The sequence below is a fragment of the Zalophus californianus genome, chromosome 9, assembly GCF_009762305.2.
Source record: "Zalophus californianus isolate mZalCal1 chromosome 9, mZalCal1.pri.v2, whole genome shotgun sequence".
In the NCBI taxonomy this organism is placed as follows: Eukaryota; Metazoa; Chordata; class Mammalia; order Carnivora; family Otariidae; genus Zalophus; species Zalophus californianus.
Genome location: NC_045603.1, coordinates 1,003,777 through 1,026,423, shown reverse-complemented (window position 1 = coordinate 1,026,423; position 22,647 = coordinate 1,003,777). Strand labels below are relative to the sequence as shown.

General features: G+C 51.3%; 1 protein-coding gene across 1 annotated transcript; it reads left to right on the top strand.

Annotated features, from left to right (window-relative positions):
* Nucleotides 1-21,037: 21,037 nt before the first annotated feature.
* Nucleotides 21,038-21,835, top strand: LOC113922455 (palmitoyltransferase ZDHHC3-like). Its single transcript, XM_027594346.2, has one exon. It carries the CDS (start codon nt 21,038-21,040, stop codon nt 21,833-21,835), a length of 798 nt encoding a protein of 265 aa, XP_027450147.2.
* The last annotated feature ends 812 nt before the right edge of the window (nt 21,836-22,647 follow it).

Genomic DNA, 22,647 nt, shown 5'->3' with positions numbered 1-22,647 from the left:
CTACTGTTTCCAACACTCATGAAACGTTTACAAGAGCTGCCTCCATGCTGGGCCATGAAGCAGGTCCAGCTGATGTCCCAGGAGGTGTGTTGTCCGAGCTCAGGGCAGACAGGCCTGAAGCAACCACGCAAGTAACCAGAGTCTCCAGAGTCTGCAAACGAAGAAGTGATCTCTAGGTAACCCACTGGAGCAGAAGACAAAGGACTGAAGTTGGAAAACACTCCACATGAGACGTGGGTGGTGCAGCCTCAGAATGGGTGTTTCAAGGAGCCAGAACAACAAAATAAACGGAAACATCCAAAATTAACCACCTAGACAACAACCATACAGCAGAGAGGAGCAGAACAAAGTTGAGAAACTTCTGGAAAATCTAGATGGGAAACAGACACTACAGGTAGGCAGGTACACAACAGATTTCTGCAAGCAACGTACATCCAATAAATTTGGAAAATTTGGATGAAATTGACAAATTCACAGAAAAAGGACATATTCGAGAAGAAACAGAACACGAGAGCCCTCCAGTCATTAGAAAGTCCATCCTACAATAGAAACAAGACCACCCTACAAAGGCAGACCCTTTGTGGGGCTTCACAAAAATCCCACCTGGAGCTCAATGGGTTGACACAGGCCCTGCACAAACTTTCCACAGATCAGAAAGAGGAGAAACACTCCAGGGGCCCTCATGAGTTTAGCATAATTTCATGCCAAAAACCTACTGAAGACAAGTTTTTTAAAGGGAAAATTTCAGGCCAAACCAACCCGTAAACATAGACATAAAAATCATAAGCAAAACAGGACCAAACCTAAATTACTGGTAAATAATAGAATAGGACTTCAGAGTCACGTGGAATTTGTCCCAGAAATTTGAGGTTTCACACAGAGAACAGAGCACCCAGAATCAATGTGATTCACTCTATGACAGATGAAAAGAGAGCAATCATTTGCCAGATCAATAGATACAGAAAAAGAATTTTAAGAACCTGGCATTCATTCAAAACAAGATTTTTAAGAGTTTAGTTAATAAAGAGCACAAGATAACTTGCTCTGATTACACAAACATCACACTCAGCTTGCAAAGTAATAAAATGTCTCTGAAACAAAGAGAAGGTCAGATCTTTGTTTCCGTCACTGCCACTCACACTTGGGCTGGAGGAGAAAAAGAAAAAAGGAGGGGAGAAGACAGGCTTGAGAAGGAAGACACAGAACAGTACTTCCTCATGGATGACAAGAGCAATAATCTATAGATAAACTGTAGGAACTAGTACGAGAGGTTAGCAAGACCACAGAGGACAAAATCAATTATTTCCCCATTCATAAACAGCTAGAAAATGAAAAATTTTAAAAGGTATCATTCACAAGGATATGTTGATGTGATTGAGACCTGGAAGTCTGTCTAACAGAGGACATCCCGAGACATCCACAGAGAATTTTAGGAACCATCACAGAGAAGCGTTACAGAAGAACGGTGTGATTTTGTGGAACTTGACAAGATGCATCCACAGTTTATATGCAAGTGCCAGGGTCAGAAATGGCTAAAGCATTCTTGAAGTATCCTAATAGAGAGTTGGTGGGCAGGCATCAAGACCATAAACCACAGCAGTTCGGACAGAGTGGTGGTGGCCCCGGGTTAGACAGAACTCAGGGACGGGTGAAGTGACCAAAATCAGAACAAGCTTCCTCGGACACCAACACATGAGAGGGGCAGAGGCTGAGCTGCCAGGGAGCACAGCTCAGTGAGCAATACGGATCCCCAGATATCCCCATGAAGAAACAGTTACACCAACCCAACATCCACCACACCCCAGGGCTCAGCAGAGCTTTGCCATAAACTACCCGAGAGTAAATATTTCAGCCTTTGCAAAGCCACATGATTGGCCTCTGTCTCACCACTCAGCTCTGCCAATATGTAAGCAGCCATGCAGAAATGCCTGGGCATGGCTGGGTCCCAATAAAACTTTATTAACAAAAACAGGCAGAGAGCTATTTGGTCCTGGGGCTACAGTTTGCTAACCCCCGCCATACCCAAAAATCAGTCCTGATGAACCACACACCTACCAATGAAAGATAAAATGTTATAATTCTTTTTTTCCTTTAAATTTTTTGTTATGTTAATCATCACACATTACATCATTAGTTTTTGATGTAGGGTTCCATGATTCGTTGTTTGTGCATAACACCCAGTGCTCCACGCAGAACGTGCCCTCTTTAATACCCATCACCAGGCTAACCCATCCCCCCACCCCCCTCCCCTCTAGAACCCTCAGTTGTTTTTCAGAGTCCATCATCTCTAATGGTTCATCTCCCCCTCCGACTTACTCCCCTTCATTCTTCCCCTCCTGCTATCTTCTTCTTTTTTTTTCTTAACATATATTGCATTATTTGTTTCAGAAGTACAGATCTGTGATTCATCAGTCTTGTACAATTCACAGCACTCACCATAACACATACCCTACCCAATGTCTGTCACCCAGCCACCCCATCTCTCCCACCCCCACCACTCCAGCAACCCTCAGTGTGTTTCCTGAGATGAAGAATTCCTCATATCAGTGAGGTCCTATGATACATGTCTTTCTCTGATGGACTTATTTCACTCAGCATAACACCCTCCAGGTCCATCCACGTCGTTGCAAATGGCAAGATCTCATTCCTTCTGATGGCTGCATAATATTCCATTGTGTATATATACCACTGCTTCTTTATCCATTCATCTGTCGATGGACATCTTGGCTCTTTCCACAGTTTGGCTATTGTGGACATTGCTGCTATAAACATTGGGGTGCACGTACCCCTTCGGATCCCTACATTTGTATCTTTGTGGTAAATACCCAGTAGTGCAATTGCTGGATCATATGGTAGCTCTATTTTCAACTGTTTGAGGAACCTCCATACTGTTTTCCAGAGGGGTTGCACCAGCTTGCATTCCCACCAACAGTGTAGGAGGGTTCCCCTTTCTCCACATCCCCGCCAACATCTGTCGTTTCCTGACTTGTTAATTTTAGCCATTCTGACTGGTGTGAGGTGGTATCTCATTGAGGTTTTGATTTGGATTTCCCTGATGCCAAGTGATGTTGAGCACTTTTTCATGTGTCTGTTGGCCATTTGGATATCTTCTTTGGAAAAATGTCTGTTCATGTCTTCTGCCCATTTCTTGATTGGATTATTTGTTCTTTGGGTGTTGAGTTTGATAAGTTCTTTATAGATTTTGGATACTAGCCCTTTATCTAATATGTCATTTGCAAATATTTTCTCCCATTCTGTCGGTTGTCTTTTGGTTTTGTGGACTGTTTCTTTGGCTGTGCAAAAGATTTTTATCTTGATGAAATCCCAATAGTTCATTGTTGCCCTTGCTTCCCTTGCCTTTGGTGATGTTTCTAGGAAGAAGTTGCCACAGCTGAGGTGGAGGAGGTTGCTGTCTGTGTTCTCCTTTAGGATTTTGATGGACTCCTGTCTCACGTTTAGGTCTTTCAACCATTTGGAGTCTATTTTTGTGTGTGGTGTAAGGAAATGGTCCAGTTTCATTCTTCTGCATGTGGCTGTCCAATTTTCCCAACACCATTTGTTGAAGAGACTGTCTTTTTTCCATTGGACATTCTTTCCTGCTTTGTCAAAGATCAGTTGACCATAGAGTTGAGGGTCCATTTCTGGGCTCTCGATTCTGGTCCATTGATCTATGTGTCTGTTTTTGTGCCAGTACCATACTGTCTTGATGATGACAGCTTTGTAATAGAGCTGGAAGTCCGGAATTGTGATGCCTCCAGCTTTGCTTTTCTTTTTCAAAATTCCTCTGGCTATTCGGGGTCTCTTCTGGTTCCATACAAATTTTAGGATTATTTGTTCCATTTCTTTGAAAAAAGTGGATGGTATTTTGATGGGGATTGCATTGAATGTGTAGATTGCTCTAGGTAGCATTGACATCTTCACAATGTTTGTTCTTCCAATCCATAAGTATGGAACGTTTTTCCATTTCTGTCTTCCTCCATTTCTTTCATGAGTATTTTATAGTTTTCTGAGTACAGATCCTTTGCCTCTTTGGTTAGATTTATTCCTAGGTATCTTATGGTTTTGGGTGCAATAGTAAATGGGATCGACTCCTTCATTTTCTCTCTTCTGTTTTGTTGTTGGTGTATAGGAATGCCACTGATTTCTGCGCATTGATTTTATATCCTGCTACTTTACTGAATTCCTGTATGAGTTCTAGCAGTTTTGGGGTGGAGTCTTTTGGATTTTCCACATAAAGTATCATATCATCTCCAGAGTGAGAGTTTGACTTCCACTTTGCCGATTTGGATGCCTTTGATTTCTTTTTGTTGTCTGATTGCTGTGGTTAAGACTTCTAATACTATGTTGAATAGCAGTGGTGATAGTGGACATCCCTGCTGCATTCCTGACCTTAGGGTGAAAGCTCTCAGCTTTTCCCCATTGAGAATGATATCGCTGTAGGTTTTTCATAGATGGCTTTTATGATACTGAGGTATGTACCCTCTATCCCTATACTCTGAAGAGTTTTGATCAAGAAAGGATGCTGTACTTTGTCAAATGCTTTTTCTGCATCTATTGAGAGGATCATATGATTTTTGTTCTTTCTTTTGTTAATGTATTGTATCACGTTGATTGATTTGCGGATGTTGAACCAACCTTGCAGCCCAGGGATAAATCCCACTTGGTCGTGGTGAATAATCCTTTTAATGTACTGTTGGATCCTATTGGCTAGTATTTTGGTGAGAATTTTTGCATCCATGTTCATCAAGGATATTGGTCTGTAATTCTCCTTTTTGATGGGGTCTTTGTCTGGTTTTGGGATCAAGGTAATGGTGGCCTCATAAAATGAGTTTGGAAGTTTTCCTTCCATTTCTATTTTTTGGAACAGTTTCAGGAGAATAGGTATTAATTCTTCTTTAAATGTTTGGTAGAATTCCCCTGGGAAGCCGTCTGGCCCTGGGCTTTTTTTGGGGGGGGGAGATTTTTGATGACTGCTTCAATTTCCTTAGCGGTTATAGGTCTGTTTAGGTTTTCTATTTCTTCGTGGTTCAGTTTTGGTAGTTGATACATCTCTAGAAATGCATCTATATCTTCCAGGTTATCTAATTTGCTGGCATAGAGTTGCTCATAATATGTTCTTATAATTGTTTGTATTTCTTTGGTGTTGGTTGTGATCTCTCCTCTTTCATTCATGATTTTGTTGATTTGGGTCATTTCTCTTTTCTTTTTGTTAAATCTGGCCAGGGGATTATCAATCTTGTTAATTCTTTCAAAGAACCAGCTCCTAGTTTCGTTGATCTGTTTTACTGTTCTTTTGGTTTCTATTTCATTTCTTTCTGCTCTGATCTTTATTATTTCTCTTCTCCTGCTGGGTTTAGGCTTTATTTGCTGTTTTTTCTCTAGCTCCTTTAGGTGTAGGGTTAGGTTGTGTGTTTGAGACTTTCTTGTTTCTTGAGAAAGGCTTGTATTGCTATATACTTTCCTCTTAGGACTGCCTTTGCTGTATCCCAAAGATTTTGAACAGTTGTGTTTTCATTTTCATTGGTTTCCATGAATTTTTTTTAATTCTTCTTTAATTTCCTGGTTGATCCATTCATTCTTTAGTAGGATATTCTTTAGCCTCCATGTATTTGCATTCTTTCCGACTTTCCTCTTGTGACTGAGTTCTAGTTTCAAAGCACTGTGGTCTGAAAATATGCAGGGAATAATCCCAATCTTTTGATACCGGTTGAGACCTGATTTGTGGCCTAGGATATGATCTATTCTGGAGAATGTTCCATGGGCACTAGAGAAGAATGTGTATTCCGTTGCTTTGGGATGGAATGTTCTGAATATGTCTGTGAAGTCCATTTGGTCCAGTGTTTCATTTAAAGTCTTTATTTCCTTGTTGATCTTTTGCTTAGATGATATGTCCATTTCAGTCAGGGGGGTGTTAAAGTCCTCCACTATTATTGTATTGTTGTCAATGTGTTTCTTTGCTTTTGTTATTAATTGCCTTATATAATTGGCTGCTCCCACTTTAGGGGCATAGATATTTACAATTGTTAGATCTTCTTGTTGGATAGACCCTTTAAGTAGGATATAGTGTCCTTCCTCATCTCTTATCACAGTCTTTGTTTTAAAATCTAATTTGTCTGATATAAGGATTGCCACCCAGCTTTCTTTTGATCTCCATTAGCATAGTAAATGGTTTTCCACGCCCTCACTTTCAATCTGGGGGTGTCTTTGGGTCTAAAATGAGTCTCTTGCAGACAGCATATTGATGGGTCTTGTTTTTTAATCCAATCTGATAGCCTGTGTCTTTTGATTGGGGCATTTAGCCGATTTACATTCAGGGTAACTATTGAAAGATATGAATTTAGTGCCATTGTATTGCCTGTAAGGTGACTGTTACTGTATATTGTCTGTGTTCCTTTCTGGTCTATGCTGCTTTTAGGCTCTCGCTTTGCTTAGAGGACCCTTTTCAATATTTCTTGGAGGGCTGGTTTCATGTTTGCAGATTCCTTTAGTTTTTGTTTGTCCTGGAAGCTTTTTATCTCTCCTTCTATTTTCAATGACAGCCTAGCTGGATATAGTATTCTTGGCTGCATATTTTTCTCGTTTAGTGTTCTGAAGATATCATGCCAGTCCTTTCTGGCCTGCCAGGTCTCTGTGGATAGGTCTGTTGCCAATCTAATGTTTCTACCCTTGTAGGTTACATATCTCTTCTCCTGAGCTGCTTTCAAGATTTTCTCTGTCTCTGAGACTCGTAAGTTTTACTATTAGATGTCGGGGTGTTGACCTATTTTTATTGATTTTTGAGAGGGGTTCTCTGTGCCTCCTGGATTTTGATGCCTGTTTCCTTCCCCACATTAGGGAAGTTCTCTGTTATAATTTGCTCCAATATACCTTCTGCCCCTCTCTCTCTTTCTTCTTCTTCTGGGATCCCAATTATTCTAATGTTGTTTTGTCTTATCGTATCGCTTATCTCTCAAATTCTGCCCTCGTGATCCAGTAGTTGTTTTTCTTTTTCTCAGCTTCTTTATTTTCCATCATTTGGTCTTCTATATCACTAATTCTCTCTTCTGCCTCATTTATCCTAGCAGTTAGTGCCCCCATTTTTGATTGCACCTCATTAATAGCCTTTTTGATTTCGACTTGGTTAGATTTTAGTTCTTTTATTTCTCCAGGAAGGGTTTCTCTAATAACCTCCATGCTTTTTGCAAGCCCAGCTAGTATCTTTAAAGACATGATTCTGAACTCTAGGTCCGACATCGTACTAATGTCCATATTGAGTAGGTCCCTGGCAGACGGTACTACCTCTTGTTCTTTTTGTTAAGGTGATTTTTTTCGTCTTGTCATTTTGTCCAGAGAATAGATGAATGAAAGAACAAAATGCTAACAGGTTAACAACATCCCCAGAAAATATACTTTAAACAAATCAGAAAAGACCCGAAACCAGGGGAGAAGAAAGGGAAAGAAAAAAGGAGAGGAAAAAAAAAGAAAAAGAAAAAGATAAAAACAAACAAAAACAGAACAAAACAAAAAAAAAACAGAATATGATCAAATATGATCAGGCTAGTGCATATATCAGTGCCACACACTAGATTTTGGGTGTATTTTGGTCTGTTAGAAGAAAGGGCCTCCTAAAATTTTAAAGAAAGAAAGACTTTTATATGTACAAAATAAGGGTTGATACAATGAAGGGATGGAAGATGACTGTAAAGATGGAAATTATAAAAGATTTTATAAAAGGAATTGATAAGTTGTTTGAAAAAAGAAAGAAGAAGATTTTTTTAAAAAGGGCAGAATGTGATCAGGCAGGAGACTAGAACAAAGCCATACACTAGTGATTTAGGGTATATTTTGATCTGTTAGAAGAAACTGTATCTCAAAATTTTAAAGAGAGAAAAACTTATATATATGTGCCAAAAATAAGGGTAACTACTATGAAGGGATAGAATATGACTCTAAAAATGAAAAATAAAAATCTTTTTTTTAAAAAGGGATTGATAAGATGTTGGTTGAAAAAGGGAAAAAGAAAAATTCAAAAAAAAAACAGTTAAAAAAATTAACTTTGAAAGACTAATGAATCATGGTAAAAAAAGCCATGAATTCTATGTGCAGTATTCCCCTAGCACTGGAGTTCTCCCGTTCTCCTTGATCGGTAAACTTGGTCTTGGCTGGCTGTTTGTGTTGATCATCTGGGGGAGGGGCCTGTTGCCGTGGTTCCCAAATGTCTTTGCCGGAGGCCAAATTGCCCCGCCCTTGCCGGTCCGGGCTAAGTAATCTGCTTGGGTTTGCTCTCGGGAGCTTTTGTTCCCTGCAAGCTTTGGAGGACGAGAGTGAAAATGGTTGCCTCCCAGTCTCCACCCCGGAGGAGCCGAGAACTCGGAGCCCCACTCCTCAGTGCACCCCCAGAGAAAAGCAGTCAATCACTCCCGTCTCCCCAGTCTCCAGCCGCATTCCATGCTCACCCGGCCTGTGACCGAGCGTTACTATCTCTGGCACCCAAGTCGGTGTGGAGTCTCCAAACCCAGCAGATCCCTGTAGTGCACAGGGGAGTCTCCCCGGATCTGCCGCTTGTTGGGTCCCTGCTGGAGGAGCAGTGGCCCAACTGTCACCGATCACAGTTTATGGCAACCCCAAGCTGAGAACCCGCGCCTCGGCTCCGTCTCTGCAGCCGGCTTCCCCGCTCTGATACCTGGGGGCTCTGCCACACTCAGGCACCCCTGGTCTTTCTGTGACCCTGAGGGTCCTGAGACCACACTGTCCTGCAAGGGTTCCACCCCCAGCTTAGCCACTGCAGTGACGTCCCTCAGCGGATCTGACTTCTAAAAGTTCCGATTTTGTGCTCCGCGGCTCTAGCACTTGCCAGAAGCGGCCGACGGAGGCCCCCTCCCCCGCCATATATCCTCCCAAATATCGCCTCGGGTTCACTTCTCCGCACGTCCTACCTTCCAGAAAGTGGTCGCTTTTCTGTTCAGAGAGTTGTTGCTACTCTCCTCTTTGATCTCCTGTTGAGTTCAGGTGTTCAGAATGGTTTGATCCCTGTTCAGCTGAATTCCTGAGACCAGACAAAATCCAGGTCTCCTACTCCTCTGCCATCTTGCTCCGCCCCTCCTAAAATAAAATTTTTTTAAAAAGGAAAACACGGATAAGTAAAGTAGCTTAAAAGTGAGAACTATAGATGATTACACTGTATTATACCATTGAAATTTTCTAGAGTAGAACCTAACTGTTCTCACCAAAAAAAACTAAAAAAAAGATAGATAGATGGATGGATGGATGGATAGATGGGTGGATGGATGGATGGTGGATGATGGATGGACGGATGGTGGATGGATGGATGGATGGAGGATGGAGGATGGATGGATGGACAGATGGATGGATGGATGATGGATGGGTGGATGAATGAAAGGACGGATGGTGGATGATGGATGGATGGATGGATGGATGGATGGATGGATGGTAGGTTGGATGGATGGATGGATGGATGTAGTGATGGATGTGCTAATTAACTAGTTGGGGAGAATTCTTTAATAATGTACACATATATCAAATAAATCATCATGATATACTTTAAATATCTTATAATTTTATTTGTCAATTATAAGTCAATAAAGCAGAAAAAAATTAAAAATAAATAAAACAAGCTGACGCTAAAATAATAGAAAATTTTAAAATGTGTGTACTTTTTTATAGCCATGTTACATTTTACAATTTATTTTTTTAAAAAGATTTATTGATATTTTTTAGAGAGAGAGAGAGCGGGGGGGCGCAGCAGGGCAGAGGGAGAGGGAGAGAATCTCAAGCAGACTCCCCGATTGAGCCACCCAGGTGCTCCTACAGTTTATAATTTAAAGGAAATGTTTCAAAAAGTCACAAGGGGAGCACCTAGCTGGCTCAGTAGAGCATGTGACTCTTGATCTCAGGGTCATGAGTTCAAGCCCCACGTTGAGCATGGAATCTACTTTTTAAAAAGCCATCGGGGGGAAGGCCTGGGTGGCTCAGTCATTAGGCATCTGCTTTCGGCTCAGGTCATGATCCCAGGGTCCTGGGTTCGAGCCCCACATCGGGCTCCCTGCTCGGCGGGAAGCCTGCTTCTCCCTCTCCCGCTCCCCCTGCTTGTGTTCCCTCTCTCACTGTGTCTCTCTCTGTCAAATAAATAAAACCTTTAAAAAAAAAAAAAGCCATGAGGGGATCCACCACATTTTAAACAGCTCCCTCCCCAACCACGATGTTCTCTAAGGGGAGTCCAAGATGCTCCCTTGTTCAGAGCCAAGTTTGCAATGAGCTGCCAGGGCTCACATGGGTCTTCAGAGGTGGGAGGCTACTCTGGGGCTTGGGGAAGCCCAGCCCTGAAGACCTTCCTGAGCCACTGCTCCATCCTCTGTGGCCAGCCCCAAAGGTGACCTGGGTCTCACCTTGCACGCAGCCTCAGCCCCACTCATTCTGAGCCAGCTTCTGGGGGGACTGGCACTTGAAGGGTGGGACCCCCACTGGAGATGGCAGGGACGGAGCCCGGGGCTGGCCATCTGCATGAGCAGGGCTCCACGACCCTGATCCTGCAGAGCCCTGGCGGCCCAGGGCCCTGGTCGCACACACACACACACCCCACTCAACCCGGCCCCCACCCCTCCTGCCCTCCCGCCCTCCCCGCCCTCCCTGTCACACAGGTGGGAATAGAAGGCTAGCTGGTAAAGGAAATAAGACAGCCACACGGGATTCAGGAGACAACGGGGGTGCTCTGGCCTGGACCACCAGGAGGAAAGTAAGTCAAGTATAGAGTAAGTCCTCGAAGGTCGACGTGGGTCTGAGTGTGGTTCTCAAACACCTGGTCAGCAGAGCACTGAGGCCGTCCAGCCGGGGCATCCAGGACCAGGGTCCAGGGAGAGCCTGGAGAGCGGGAGGGAACGAGGACACCCCAGGCGGGAGGTGAGGGGAAGGGGCTGCAGGCGTTGGCACGCGCCCTCCTCCCACGACAGTGATGCGCACACATCGTGCAGCGGACACCTCTGGACGGATGTGCCTCCGCTGCTGAGGAGCCAGAAGATCCATCTTATTTATCTTCAAGCCCATGGCCAGTAAGTGTTTGAAGAAGGAAAGCTGGATTGGGGCTCCCTCCAATCCCTTCCAAAATCGCGCATGCCACTCCGTGATCCTAGCAGCTTTTCAGAGCCTCTGTTTCAAACGGCTCTGTTCTTGGTGAGTCATTACAGGTAATTCAAAAACTATTCAGATGTCAGAATTTAGCGCTCCATCTTGGCTTGGGAAGAGTGCTTCTAACCTACTCCCCGAAACCTCCAGAAGCACATTATCGCTCAGAAATGTTCTGTTTGGGAGATAATGATGGGATCACAGGTGTTGGGCATGAGCGTCATTAAGCGCTCTCGGCAGAAGCCGGCGGGAGGACGGGGGCGACCTGTCAGTTCCTCGTCACTACCTGGACAGAGACCAGGTGCTCCTGCAGAGAATCTCTGTGGGAAATAGGCCCATTCGGCAATACACACTCGCATCCGGAGTGGCCAAGAGGGCTTTTAGCTGCACCTCTGGTTAATACATTTCGCTAATTTATCACGGGACCTCCGCCCTCACGGTCTCTAAGTGGGGTATTGCCCGTGTGTGGAGAGAGAGGGCTCTCAGTTCAGGAAATCGGAAGCTTCAAAGATTGAGGAGACCATGGGGCGCCTGGGTGGCTCAGTGGGTTAAGCGACTGCCTTCGGCTCAGGTCATGATCCTGGAGTCCTGGGATCGAGTCCCACATCGAGGGTCCCTGCTCAGCGGGGAGTCTGCTTCTCCCTCTGACCCTCCCCCCTCTCATGCTCTCTCTCTATCATTCTCTCTCTCAAGTAAATAAATAAAATCTTAAAAAAAAAAAAAAAGATTGAGGAGACCAGTTTGTGAAGGTACGAACCATTCACCTTTCATGGGGTCGGCTGCAACTTTCCTTGAAAATGAGCACCCCACCCCAAGCATCCAACCACACGTGTGATCTTTAGGCTGACATGTGGCCTCTGAGGAAGGGCACTGGAAACCTCCCGCCACAGACAGTCCGCGTGACTTGGCATCGCTAGCAGCTCAGGTGGTTCCCAGACAAACAAGGAGGAAGAAGGATGCCGCATGAATTCTGACAAATGCTTTGTAGAAAACAGAATTTGATAGAAAGGATTTGCTCTTTCAAACCTAAAAGAGCACATGGGCGCCAATAGTCACAATGAATGCTTGTCCAGTGGAGGCAGGTCTCGGGCTTCATCGGGGACAAGGGGTAGACGCAGCCTGGCGCCCACACACGGACACCCCACCACAGCGACTCCGAGAAATGAACACATGCTCTTGAAAGTCTTGTTTCACTGACATATCCCGAGGGCCTGACATGGTGTCTGGTGCGTTTGGGTTTGCTGGAATCTTCACGGGGGCGGGGGCATCCCCTGGAGATGAGCCCGCGAGCTCTGGGTGGAAGGAGGGGGTCCACAGCCCGCATGTGTGGGCAAAAGCGCTGCTGACCTGTCCCACCAAGGGACGGCTGGCTGGCCGAGAACCAGCTTAGGGAGGGGCCTCGTCAGTATTGAAAGGAGCCCGGCATCCCCTCTGCATCCACGCCGAGGCACCATCGGACGCCCAAGGGACGGGGCGAAGACTGGGGTCCCACAGCCGCGTGCAATGCCCCTTCTGGTTTGTGTCACTGGGAGAGATGCAGGGGGGCCAGAGGGGACACTGCTTCCAGAGTCGCAGAAAGAGCTAGGTGCCGGTCGGGCCTCCCATTTGGGGCAACTCTGATGCGTCCAAACGGGGAGCGGACAGAAGCAGCATCCCAGGTGCTCCTGGGAGGAAGGGCTTCCACCACCGACCCAGCAGCCCTGCCTGGGGTGCTCGTCCCCGCTGTAACTAAGTCAAGCCGCAGTGGGGCCCCGAGTGCCGTGCCTGGGCTAGGTGAGGCTCCTCTGTGGTGAATGAGGGGACAGAAAGTCCTGGGAGGGTCCCGCACTGTGGCCGGCACAGGGGACCTCCCTCTGCAGCCCTGGCCACCTTCCTGGCGAGGGCCCACAGGGGAAGGCACTTCAGGGGTGGCTGAGGCAGAGGCCCCGGGAAGTGCACCCCCGCGGTGCCACCAGGCCTGGGGACACCTCGAGAAAGCAGCAGTGGACTCCTGGCGTGAACTCCGCAGCCCTGGGGCCACCCCGCCACCCCGGCAGACGCAGCGATTTCGGGCGGGCTCTCGAGACAGCTGCCGTGGAAGCCCCTGTGGCCGAGGTTCCTCCCCAGTGGCCGGGGACCCCAGGAGGACGTGCCTGGCCCTGGGGCCACCACATGCACCGTCCCCAGGCCCAGGCCGATCCTTCAGAGGCTCCAGGGTAGATTAAGTGTGAGATGGCGGAGGGACCGATGAGCGGCCGATGAGCCGAGCAGCCACCACACCCTGCTGAGCCAGCACCGCAGGGCTCGCCTGGCGTCCGCTTTGCCTTCTCTTTTTAATGAACACAAAGGTGAGGAACCCCCTCCAACGAGCGCCCAGGGGCCTGGCTGCGTGGACACCGAGACCGAGGAAGCCCTGAGGTGAAAAAACAAGGCCGTGTCTGCCCCCCCGCCAGGCCATGTCCACCCCTCCAGGGGTTCCTGGGAGAGCAGACACCAGAGCCCCTCCAGGGAAGCCGAGGGGGTGCAGGTCCTCTGCCCGCCAGAAGGTCTGGCACTGGCCACAGAAACACAGAGACTGCGCCTGCCGGTTGGGGATTGATGAATGTGAGGGTCGAGTAGGGTCCCCCCGAAGTTCCTGTCCACCTGAACCTCAGAATCTGGCCTAATTTGGAAAGAGGGTCTTTGCAGATGTAGTCAGTTAAGGATCTTGAGAGGAGGAGGGTCCGCGGAGAGACCAGAAGCCACGTGAAACCCAGGACCTGCCCCTTCACCCCCACCCCTTGGGGCAGCTCAGCCGGCCTCCATCCTGGGCGACGGCCGCCCACCCGGCTCATCCGCAGGGAGAGGTCTGCAGCCCGGGGCCAGCGCCCTCCCAGACGCTCAGACGAGTCCTGCGGCCGACTGCCTGGTCCACGTGTTTACACGCTATCCGGCAGCTACTGAACACCCAGAAGCCGGGGGACTGCCCAGAAAATCTAATTCCTGTAGATTTTCATTTCAAAGCCATTATTCATAAGCGATTTAGGAGAAGACACTTCCTCAGCAACACCCAGAGCAGAGACAGGTGTGCAAACACACACAGCTGCGTACCCGTCATGCTCCTCTGGATCACACTCTGTTCCTTCCTGTGCGGACTGAGGGTCCTACTCCTGAAAGTGAAAAGAATCCGGAACAAAGCGTGCTGCTCTCGAGGAGCCTGTTTGCTGAGTCGGGGGAGTGGAGGGGCCCCCAGCTCCTGTCCCGGCCGGTCCTCTCACGGAAGCCACCTTTCCTTCCTCCCCGGATACAGTGTCGGTGGCTGGACACAGAGGACGCACAGGCTCTGTGAGGAGCCAGCAGAACAATGACAGGACAAGTGTCCCCAGAGAAAGTGGCTGGTGGTGCCAGGACTCCAGCAGAGGCCCCCACGGGGACAACGGGCTCCCGCTGCCCAGCCAGCTGCCCGGCTCAGCTGTGGACCCGACCCCGGGGGACCCCGTGTCCGTGAGCTCCGTGCCGTATTCAGGCTCAGCTGGCCCTGGTCAGCGTTCTCCCAGGGGGTGGTGGGTCCATCCCCTGACCCGCTGGGAGCCACTGAGGGCCGTGCCCTGTGCCCCGCACCCCGCGCCCCGCACCCCGCGCCCTGCACGGCCTCAAGCTCGGCCCTCCAGCAAAGCCGTCCTCACACACGAGGTTCTGGGGAAACAAACCATGTTCCTAAAGCAACAGCAACGACAGTGTTATCCCGAGGGTTGCTTGCGGGCGGGAAGCCCTGAGTCCTTCGTTCTGAGGGCCCTCGTGCCATCGAATGACCTCGGGGAGAACAAAGACCCCAGTCGGGTCACAGAACAAAATCCGCATCCATGTGCCGACCAAGACAGCAGGATAATGAAACGTCTGGGGAGGAGGGCAGCGGAGGAAGAGGAGAGGCCAGGACACAAACAGAAGGGGGGCAGCCGGCGGCCCAGGGACGCGTCAGCAGCTGGGGGCGGGCAGCCACCGCGAACCTGAGTGCGCTGAAGGACAAGGCCCTGGAGGTTTTACAGAAGACAGAGGCTGATCAAAACACGTCCCAGTGGGACAGAAAGGCCATCATGCTGGAAGAATCCAGCCCGAAAGTGGGTCTCCAAACCGTGGGACAAACAGATACAGACGGGACCGTGAGCGCGGTTAACAAGGCTGGCGTCAAAAGTGCGCGGCGCAGACACACTGTGCTCCCCTAAAACTCAGGGAAGACTTGCAAACATGGATCGTGAGTGAGGTCAGAGGACGGAAGCCACGAAGAATTGTAAGGGACGGAAACGGCGCATCCGCAGGCAACACAACGAACACCAGGAGACAGAGCAGAAATGCGCAAGGTTTAAAAACACACACGTGACTAAGTCTCCGCTTGCAAAGGAAATCAAAATCCTAAAATAGTGAGCTTCCCAGAACCACACAGGAGGAATTCTGTGAGTGGGAACGTGAGGGGCAGTTGGGCGAGGGGGGGCAGCTTCGATGCTGGAATCAGGCAGGAGTTGCGCGGACACCGGACATCGCAGGACGGGCGCCCCGGACGGCGGGGCAACCAGAACTCTTCTCTCCAGAGCCTCAGGAAACAGCCAGTTCTCAGGGAAAAGCCGGTAAAGCCGGCAAACCTCTGGAAACCAACGGGAAACACAACAGGCCAGGTTACAAAACATGTTTAGTTGCAAAAGAACAAATGCGTTAATGTGTGGTGACAGGACCCCCGGAGCCCGCTGCACAGCTCGGCGGCGCGCTTGAACATGTCAACGGGGCGTGTGACTCGCTGGGGAAAGCGCAATGTTCTAAAAGGGGCTCAAGATGTGGAAAACCTGAGTGGGCAAATAACAGGATAGGAAGATGACCCACGATCCCCTTGGAAAACGTCTCTGAGCCCAGAGCTTCAGTGATGAGCGCTCGAAAAGCTTCAGACCCTAAAGCAGGAGGTATCCCGAAGCAGGAAAGATAGGAGCACAGCCCAGTCTGTCGGGCGCGAGGAAGACCCTAACCCCAAAGCCTGACAGAGAGAAGCAGGTGCGCCACAGCCGATGTCATGTGCAGGTAACTGCACCGTCAGCGACCGGAATTCAGCGACACGTTCGCAGCCTGCACGCCTGGGCCACACAGACCTGTGCGCCGCGTCCAGGGCGGACTGGCCTCAAAGCAGACGGGAAAATGGGAGCAGGTCTGACGAGTTATTGTGACACTTTCAATAGGTCACAAAACTCATTTGGTAAAAATCAACATTTCCTGATGGGGAAAGAGGAAGAAATTTTTTTTAATATTCTTGGAATAAAAGAGCATTTCCCGGGGCACCTGGGGGGCTCAGTCGGGTGAGCATGACTCTTGATCTCAGCTCAGGTCTTGATCTCAGGGTCATGAGTTCAGGCCCCGCGTCGGGCTCCAGGCTGGACGTGGAGCCTACTCAGAAAAAAAAAAAAAAAAAAGCATTCCCTTTTAAAGATAAATATTTTTCAGTTATTCATTCTTAGTTATAATATTAAAAATCCCTATTAAACTCAGGGCTGACAATGCCCACTCTCACCATCATTATTTAATATTTTATTGATTTTTGTCAAAGCAACAATATGTAACAGAAGGCAGAATTAGAAGTATTTGCAGGTGTTATATACCTAGAAAGTGGGGGGGGGGGGGGAAATCTACTGAAAAGCAGAAACAATTAGCTCTAACAAATTTGGGAGGCAGATGAAAAGCTGAGCTGAACACAGGAGGCAGCAGTGTCTGCCACCCGAGGGCCCAGAGCCAACTCCGAGGGGTCAGGGCAGGGAAGAAGAGACCATGCGGGCCCGGAAACAGGGGTGTGCACCCCAGTGAGAGGGCCGGGGGCTGCCCCTGATCGCAGGCGACGAGATCAGACCCCGAGGGGGGATCCGCGGGGCAGCTGAGGTCACTGCCCACAGGCCGGAGGTCAGCACAAAGGCCCATTCTCATTCTCTCCTCCCGGACGACGGCCCTATCTCCTAGCCCTTCCTGGAGCCCTCTGCCCACCAGGATGTGGTCTTCTGACGGGGACACCCTACTCCAAACCCAGCGCCCCATCCCGTGCCTCAGCGTCCTGCCTGAAGAGGGCGCTTAGGGTGGCCCCTCTGGGAAGCTCTGATAACTGCTCAGTGAACCACAGGACGACCCCCTGCACAGCGGCTCCTCCCTGTCCGGTGGGAGCGAGGGAGGGCCTCCAGCCTTGGGGAGAAGTAGGAGCTGAAGTGCGACCCTGACGGGGCCGGGCCAGGGCAACAGGGCTGGCAGGATCCCGGTGCCCAGATCAGGGGACTTTCATCCCACCCCCACTGCCAGGGGTTCCTCTCCCACCGCAGGCTCGGACAGAAGACGTCAGTGGGCGGCCCACCCTTCCAGCCGGGCGGTGTGTGACCACAGCTGTGTTGCATGACACTCCCACCCCCGAGTGGGACATTCGGGCAGAGAGCAGAAAGGACGGACCCTGCGGGTGCTCCTTGGACCCAGACCCCAGGCCACCTGGGGCCCCTGTGACTCAGAGCCCCTGAATCTTCCTTAACTTTCCTTTCTGCGGGGCCACCTCCTGGCCCCAACCGACCTGTGCACCCCCAGAGCCACTCCCGCCGGGGGTCCACACAGAGAACTCCAGGTCCAGCCCCCCAGCCCGGGCCCCTTAGCGAGGGGGCTTAGCAAGATCACAGGATGCGGAGTTGGCACACGGAAAACAGCCCGTGCTCCGTACTCGGTGACACACAAAGGGAAACAAACGTTTAAAAACAACGCATTTACCACATCTCCAAAACGGGGCGACCTTGTTCTAAGACCAAAATCCACGAGGAATGCAGGGAACCACGGGGCCTCCTTCACGGCAGAACCGGGGGCAGGACGCTCTGCTAGTGGGGGCGGCAGTTCTTAGGATGGGGAAGGGGTCAGGAGGTGTGGCCGTAGGGCAGGAGCTGGGCCCCACACCGTAGCAAATCTACCCATCACGGTAGCCCAGGTCCCTGGAGTCCTGCTTGGAGCCACCTGACAGAGGGACATTTGGATGAACTGTTTGTGTTGACTTCACAACTCAGGACTGAAAACCTTGCTGATGGTTCTCAGCACACTGGGGTGCTATAATGTGGGGCCTGGCAATTTGGGAGGTCAGACATAGGGCTAATGGAAAGAGAGTGCCAAGATCAGCCATGACACTGCCACCTGGGCCGTTGGTAGACACCAAATTTACCTACAGCCTCCCTCCCAAAGTCACTGGCCCCACAGAGGACCGGCAGAGCTGGAGCCGTGAGTTTTCATGGGGAATGTCACCTTTGCGCTGAGCAAGGCATTTAATGGGCCCCCAGGCTGCCACGCCTGCTGGTGGGGAAAGTGACCATGCAGAGGCTTGGGACCCAAGAGACAGGGCATTGTCACCCAGACCCGCCGAGGTGGGCCTCCCATAAATGGAATCCCCAACATAACTATGGCCCCAGATTGAAGGTCGTCCAAAGCTGCATGGATGCTGCAGAGAGACTGATGGAGACTCGGATGAACAGCCCTGCCCAGGAGAAACTGGCCCGCTCTGTGCCGGCCCCAAACACACCCAAGGTCAGAGGCTGCTCAGCACACACGGTGTGACGGTGGCATCCTGCACGCAGCCGGGTTTGGGCTGGAAGGGGCAAGGCTGGTCATGGCCGGGCCGCTGCTGGAAGTTCAGCCTGAGATATGATACCCAGGAGGGTCCAGCCGCCCCTGCCCACCCACCCCACCCGCCAACCACACACGGGCTCCAGATGACACCACCCAACAACCCCTGGCCAGTTGGTGTGGCTGCCTCTCTGCGGGCTGGTTTGAACACACAGCCGCCACATCCTCTCAACCAGCTCAACAGCGACTTAGGGCCTTCAGGTGCCCCTTCCCGGGCCCGGCTCCCTCTCCCCACTGGTGTCTCTGCCGGCCTCCCCCTCCCCTCCCTGAAACTCATGAGCACTGCAGTGGCCCACGACCTTCCCAGGACATCCTCAGTGTCCCTCCCTATAACACTACTCCCAGCTCAGGTCCACCGGCCCTCACATCAGCCACGGCAGGATTGCTCAGGGCCTCGCTTCAGGTTTCCAGTGTCGGGCTTTTAGTTACAAAACAGAACAAACATCGAGCCATGAAAAGGTTGGACAAACCTTGAATGCATAACCCTGAGTGAAGGAAGCCAATCAGCAAAGGCTACGTTTGTACGATTCCAACCGGAGGACATTCTGGAAAAGGCAGAACTACGGAGACAGGAAAAGGGCCGGGGGGCCAGGAGCTGGGGAGGAGAGAGGGACAGGGGAGGGGTGTGGAGGGCAGTGAAGTGACTCTGTGGGACGCCATAAAGGTGGGTCCGTCCCTTACACGGTTCTCCAAACCCACACAACGCCCCGCACAAGAGTGAACCTCAAGGCCGGCTGTGGTCTGCGTGACAGTGACGTGTCAACGTAGGTTCACCGATCCTAACAAACGCACCACCGGTGGGGGTGGTGATAGTAGAGGAGGTTGGGGGGCAGGGCGTGTATGGGAAATCCCTGTACCTTCTGCTCAACTGGACTGTGAACCTAAAAATGCTCTGAGAAATAAAATCTGGGGCGCCTGGGTGGCTCAGATGCTGAGCGTCTACGTTCGGCTCGGGTCATGATCCCGCGGTCCTGGGATCGAGTCCCGCATCGGGTTCCCCGCTCCGCAGGAGGCCTGTTTCTCTCCCTGCTCGTGCTCTCTTTCTCTGACAAATAAATAAAATATTTTTTTAAAAAGGAAAGAAAATCTATTAATTTAAAAACGAACAAACAGATACATAAGCCTCTCCCTGGCCAGGTAGGCAGGCCCCCCAGCACGCGCTGGGCCCTTGAGTGCTGTACGAACACCCCCACCCCACCTCCCGCCCAGCAGCTTGTGCTCCAGAGACAATCATCCCAGAGGTCAGGTGCCCCCCTCTGTGCCCCCCACCTTGGCCGTACTCCACCCCTGGAGCTGCAGCTAATAAACCCACTCGTGCCTCCTTCAGAGATGACCAGCAGGTCTGCCCTTCTCACCCTCTTCCCCAGCTCCCCACGGACCACCCTGCCCTGCAAGCCCCTCACACGGGGAATGCTCCTCCTGGTGACGCACACAGACTGCTGTCCCCTCCACCATTCCACAGGCTATGCTCCCATTAATGCAACCGGGCAGTGCAGTCTGCCACAGCCAGTGGCATGGTCATCACGGTTCACAGAGAGCAGCCGCTGTCCCCACGCTCTGCTCTGAGGCCACGTCGCCCCCACCCTCTTGTGCAGTCAGTGTTTGGAGACCTAAGAGCTGGGCTTTGTGCGTTGTCTTTATCCAGGACCCGCTCCTTAGACTAACCCCAGAGCTGTTGTGTCAGAGTGTTGGCTCTTTTCATTCCATATCCCAGCATCGTTGTTCTGCCCTCACTGCCCCCTGCCCCCGCCTCAGCCCTCAGCGTGTGAGGCAGAGCAGGGCCGAGAGCAGACCCCTGCCACCTGCCACCATTGTCTGAGACCGCGCCTGGCCCAGCCCCCAGCAGCAGGCCTGGAATCCTGACCTGTCACTTACCAGACATTTATTTAATTTCCCTGTGCCTCGGTTTCCCCATCTGAAAATGGGTCATAGAAGATTTTACTGTCCGAGTTGTGAGAATTAGTGAGTGAATGCGCAGAGAAGCACCTGTCGCCCCTCCACACACACACACACACACACAGCACACACTGCCGGGGTCCTCCCGGTTTTCCAGATCTTCCGCCAGGCCACCGTCCCCTGGGAGGCCCAGTGCCCAGCCCCTCCCCGGGGGGCGGGGAAGGCGCCTGTTGGGAAGGGGCTCATGCAGCTTCCCTTTCTGCGTTCACAAACTGCGGGGTGCAGTACATTCTAGAACACTGAGTGGTCGCCGGCCGGGGCCCCGGGCCAGCCAGGCGCAGCGCGGACGACGCGCGTACAGAGGCGCCGGGATCCCGCCCGGCCCGACCCGGCGCCCGCGATGCCGGCCCGCGTCCCCGCGCTCGGGGCCCCGGGGCGGACGCGCCGCATGTGGTTCGTGTGCGACGTCCTGGGCATCGCGTGCGCCGCCAGCACGTGGGTGCTGGTGCTGGGCGCCGCGGGCGTGCTGCTCCGAGCGCAGCTGCTCCCGGCCCGGGACGCGGCCTACGGCCTGGCCCACGGCGCGCTCTTCCACCTGCTGGCCTTCCTGGCGCTGGCTGCGCATGCGCGGGCCATGCTCTCCGACCCCGGCTCCGTGCCCCTGGGCGCCGCGGCCCGCGGCCCCCGCTGTCCCCTGTGCGGCTGCGCCCAGCCACCGCGCGCGCATCACTGCATGGTGTGCCGACGCTGCATCCGCAAGATGGACCACCACTGCCCCTGGGTCAACAACTGCGTGGGCGAGGACAACCGGAAGTACTTCCTGCTCTTCACGCTCTACACGGCGCTGGGCTCGCTGCACCTGTTGCTGCTGCTCGGCGTGCCCGCCCTGCGCGGCTACGCGCGCGGGGAGTGGGACTCGCACAGCACCCTGACGCCGCGCGCCTCCCTCATCTTCCTCCTCCTGGTGGCTCTGAAGGGCTTCCTCTTCGCCTCGGCCATGTTCGCCACCCAGTTGCACGCCATCTGCACCGACCGAACCAGAATCGAGCAGCTGCGGAGGGAGCGGGCCGGGCCGGGCAGCGGGTCCAAGTGGATGAACCTGAAGGCCGTCCTGGGCCACCGCCTCTCCCTGGCCTGGATCAGCCCCTTCGCCTCCCCGGGACCTCAGAGGGCACGGGGGGCCCTCTTTGTGGTCTGACACTCTCCTGAGCAAACTCAGCCACCATCTGCTGAATCCCCGGCGGGTGTTGAGGGCAGTTTCCACAAGAAGTCGCCTTGTGTCCCGTCCACGGACAAGACCACCACGACAGAGAATAAAAAAGCCCCAGGCTGTCTTCCGAGCAGAGAGTGGGGCCCAGACAGCCGAGCTTCCTAGAAAGTTCACAGGCCAGGGAGGTGAAAGATGCTGTCGCCTTTTAGCTCTGTCAGTGCTTTTCTGTGGAAAACAATTAAATACACAACATCTCTGAATGCGGTATCCTGGATTAGTGCGAGTCCTTGTTAAATGTGGTTAACTGCAGATGGCGGGCCCCATTCTGTTGTGCAGAGCTGCACGGTGCCTGACGCGGTCCCCGAGCATCGTCGGGCTCCTGACAAACCCAGCTCCACCGTGCTGGATTATTTTCTATTATCTCTTGGATTTTTGTGTTTATGCTCACCAGTGAAATGTGCCTATAAATGTTTATTCTTTTATTAGCCTAATCTGTTTGTAATTTACTCCAGATCACACTAGCCATAGAAAATGAGTGAGGTGTGGCTCTTTCTATATGTTCTTTTTTTAAAGATTTTTATTTATTGATCGGTCAGAGAGAGGGAACACAAGCAGGGGGAGTGGCAGGCAGAGGGAGAGGCAGACTCCCCGCGGAGCAGGGAGCCCGATGCAGGACTCCATCCCAGGACCCTGGGATCAGGACCTGAGCCGAAGGCAGTTGCTTAACTGACTGAGCCACCCAGGCGCCCTATATATGCTCTGAACAACCTGTGTGAGATTAGCACTATCTGTTCCTTGAC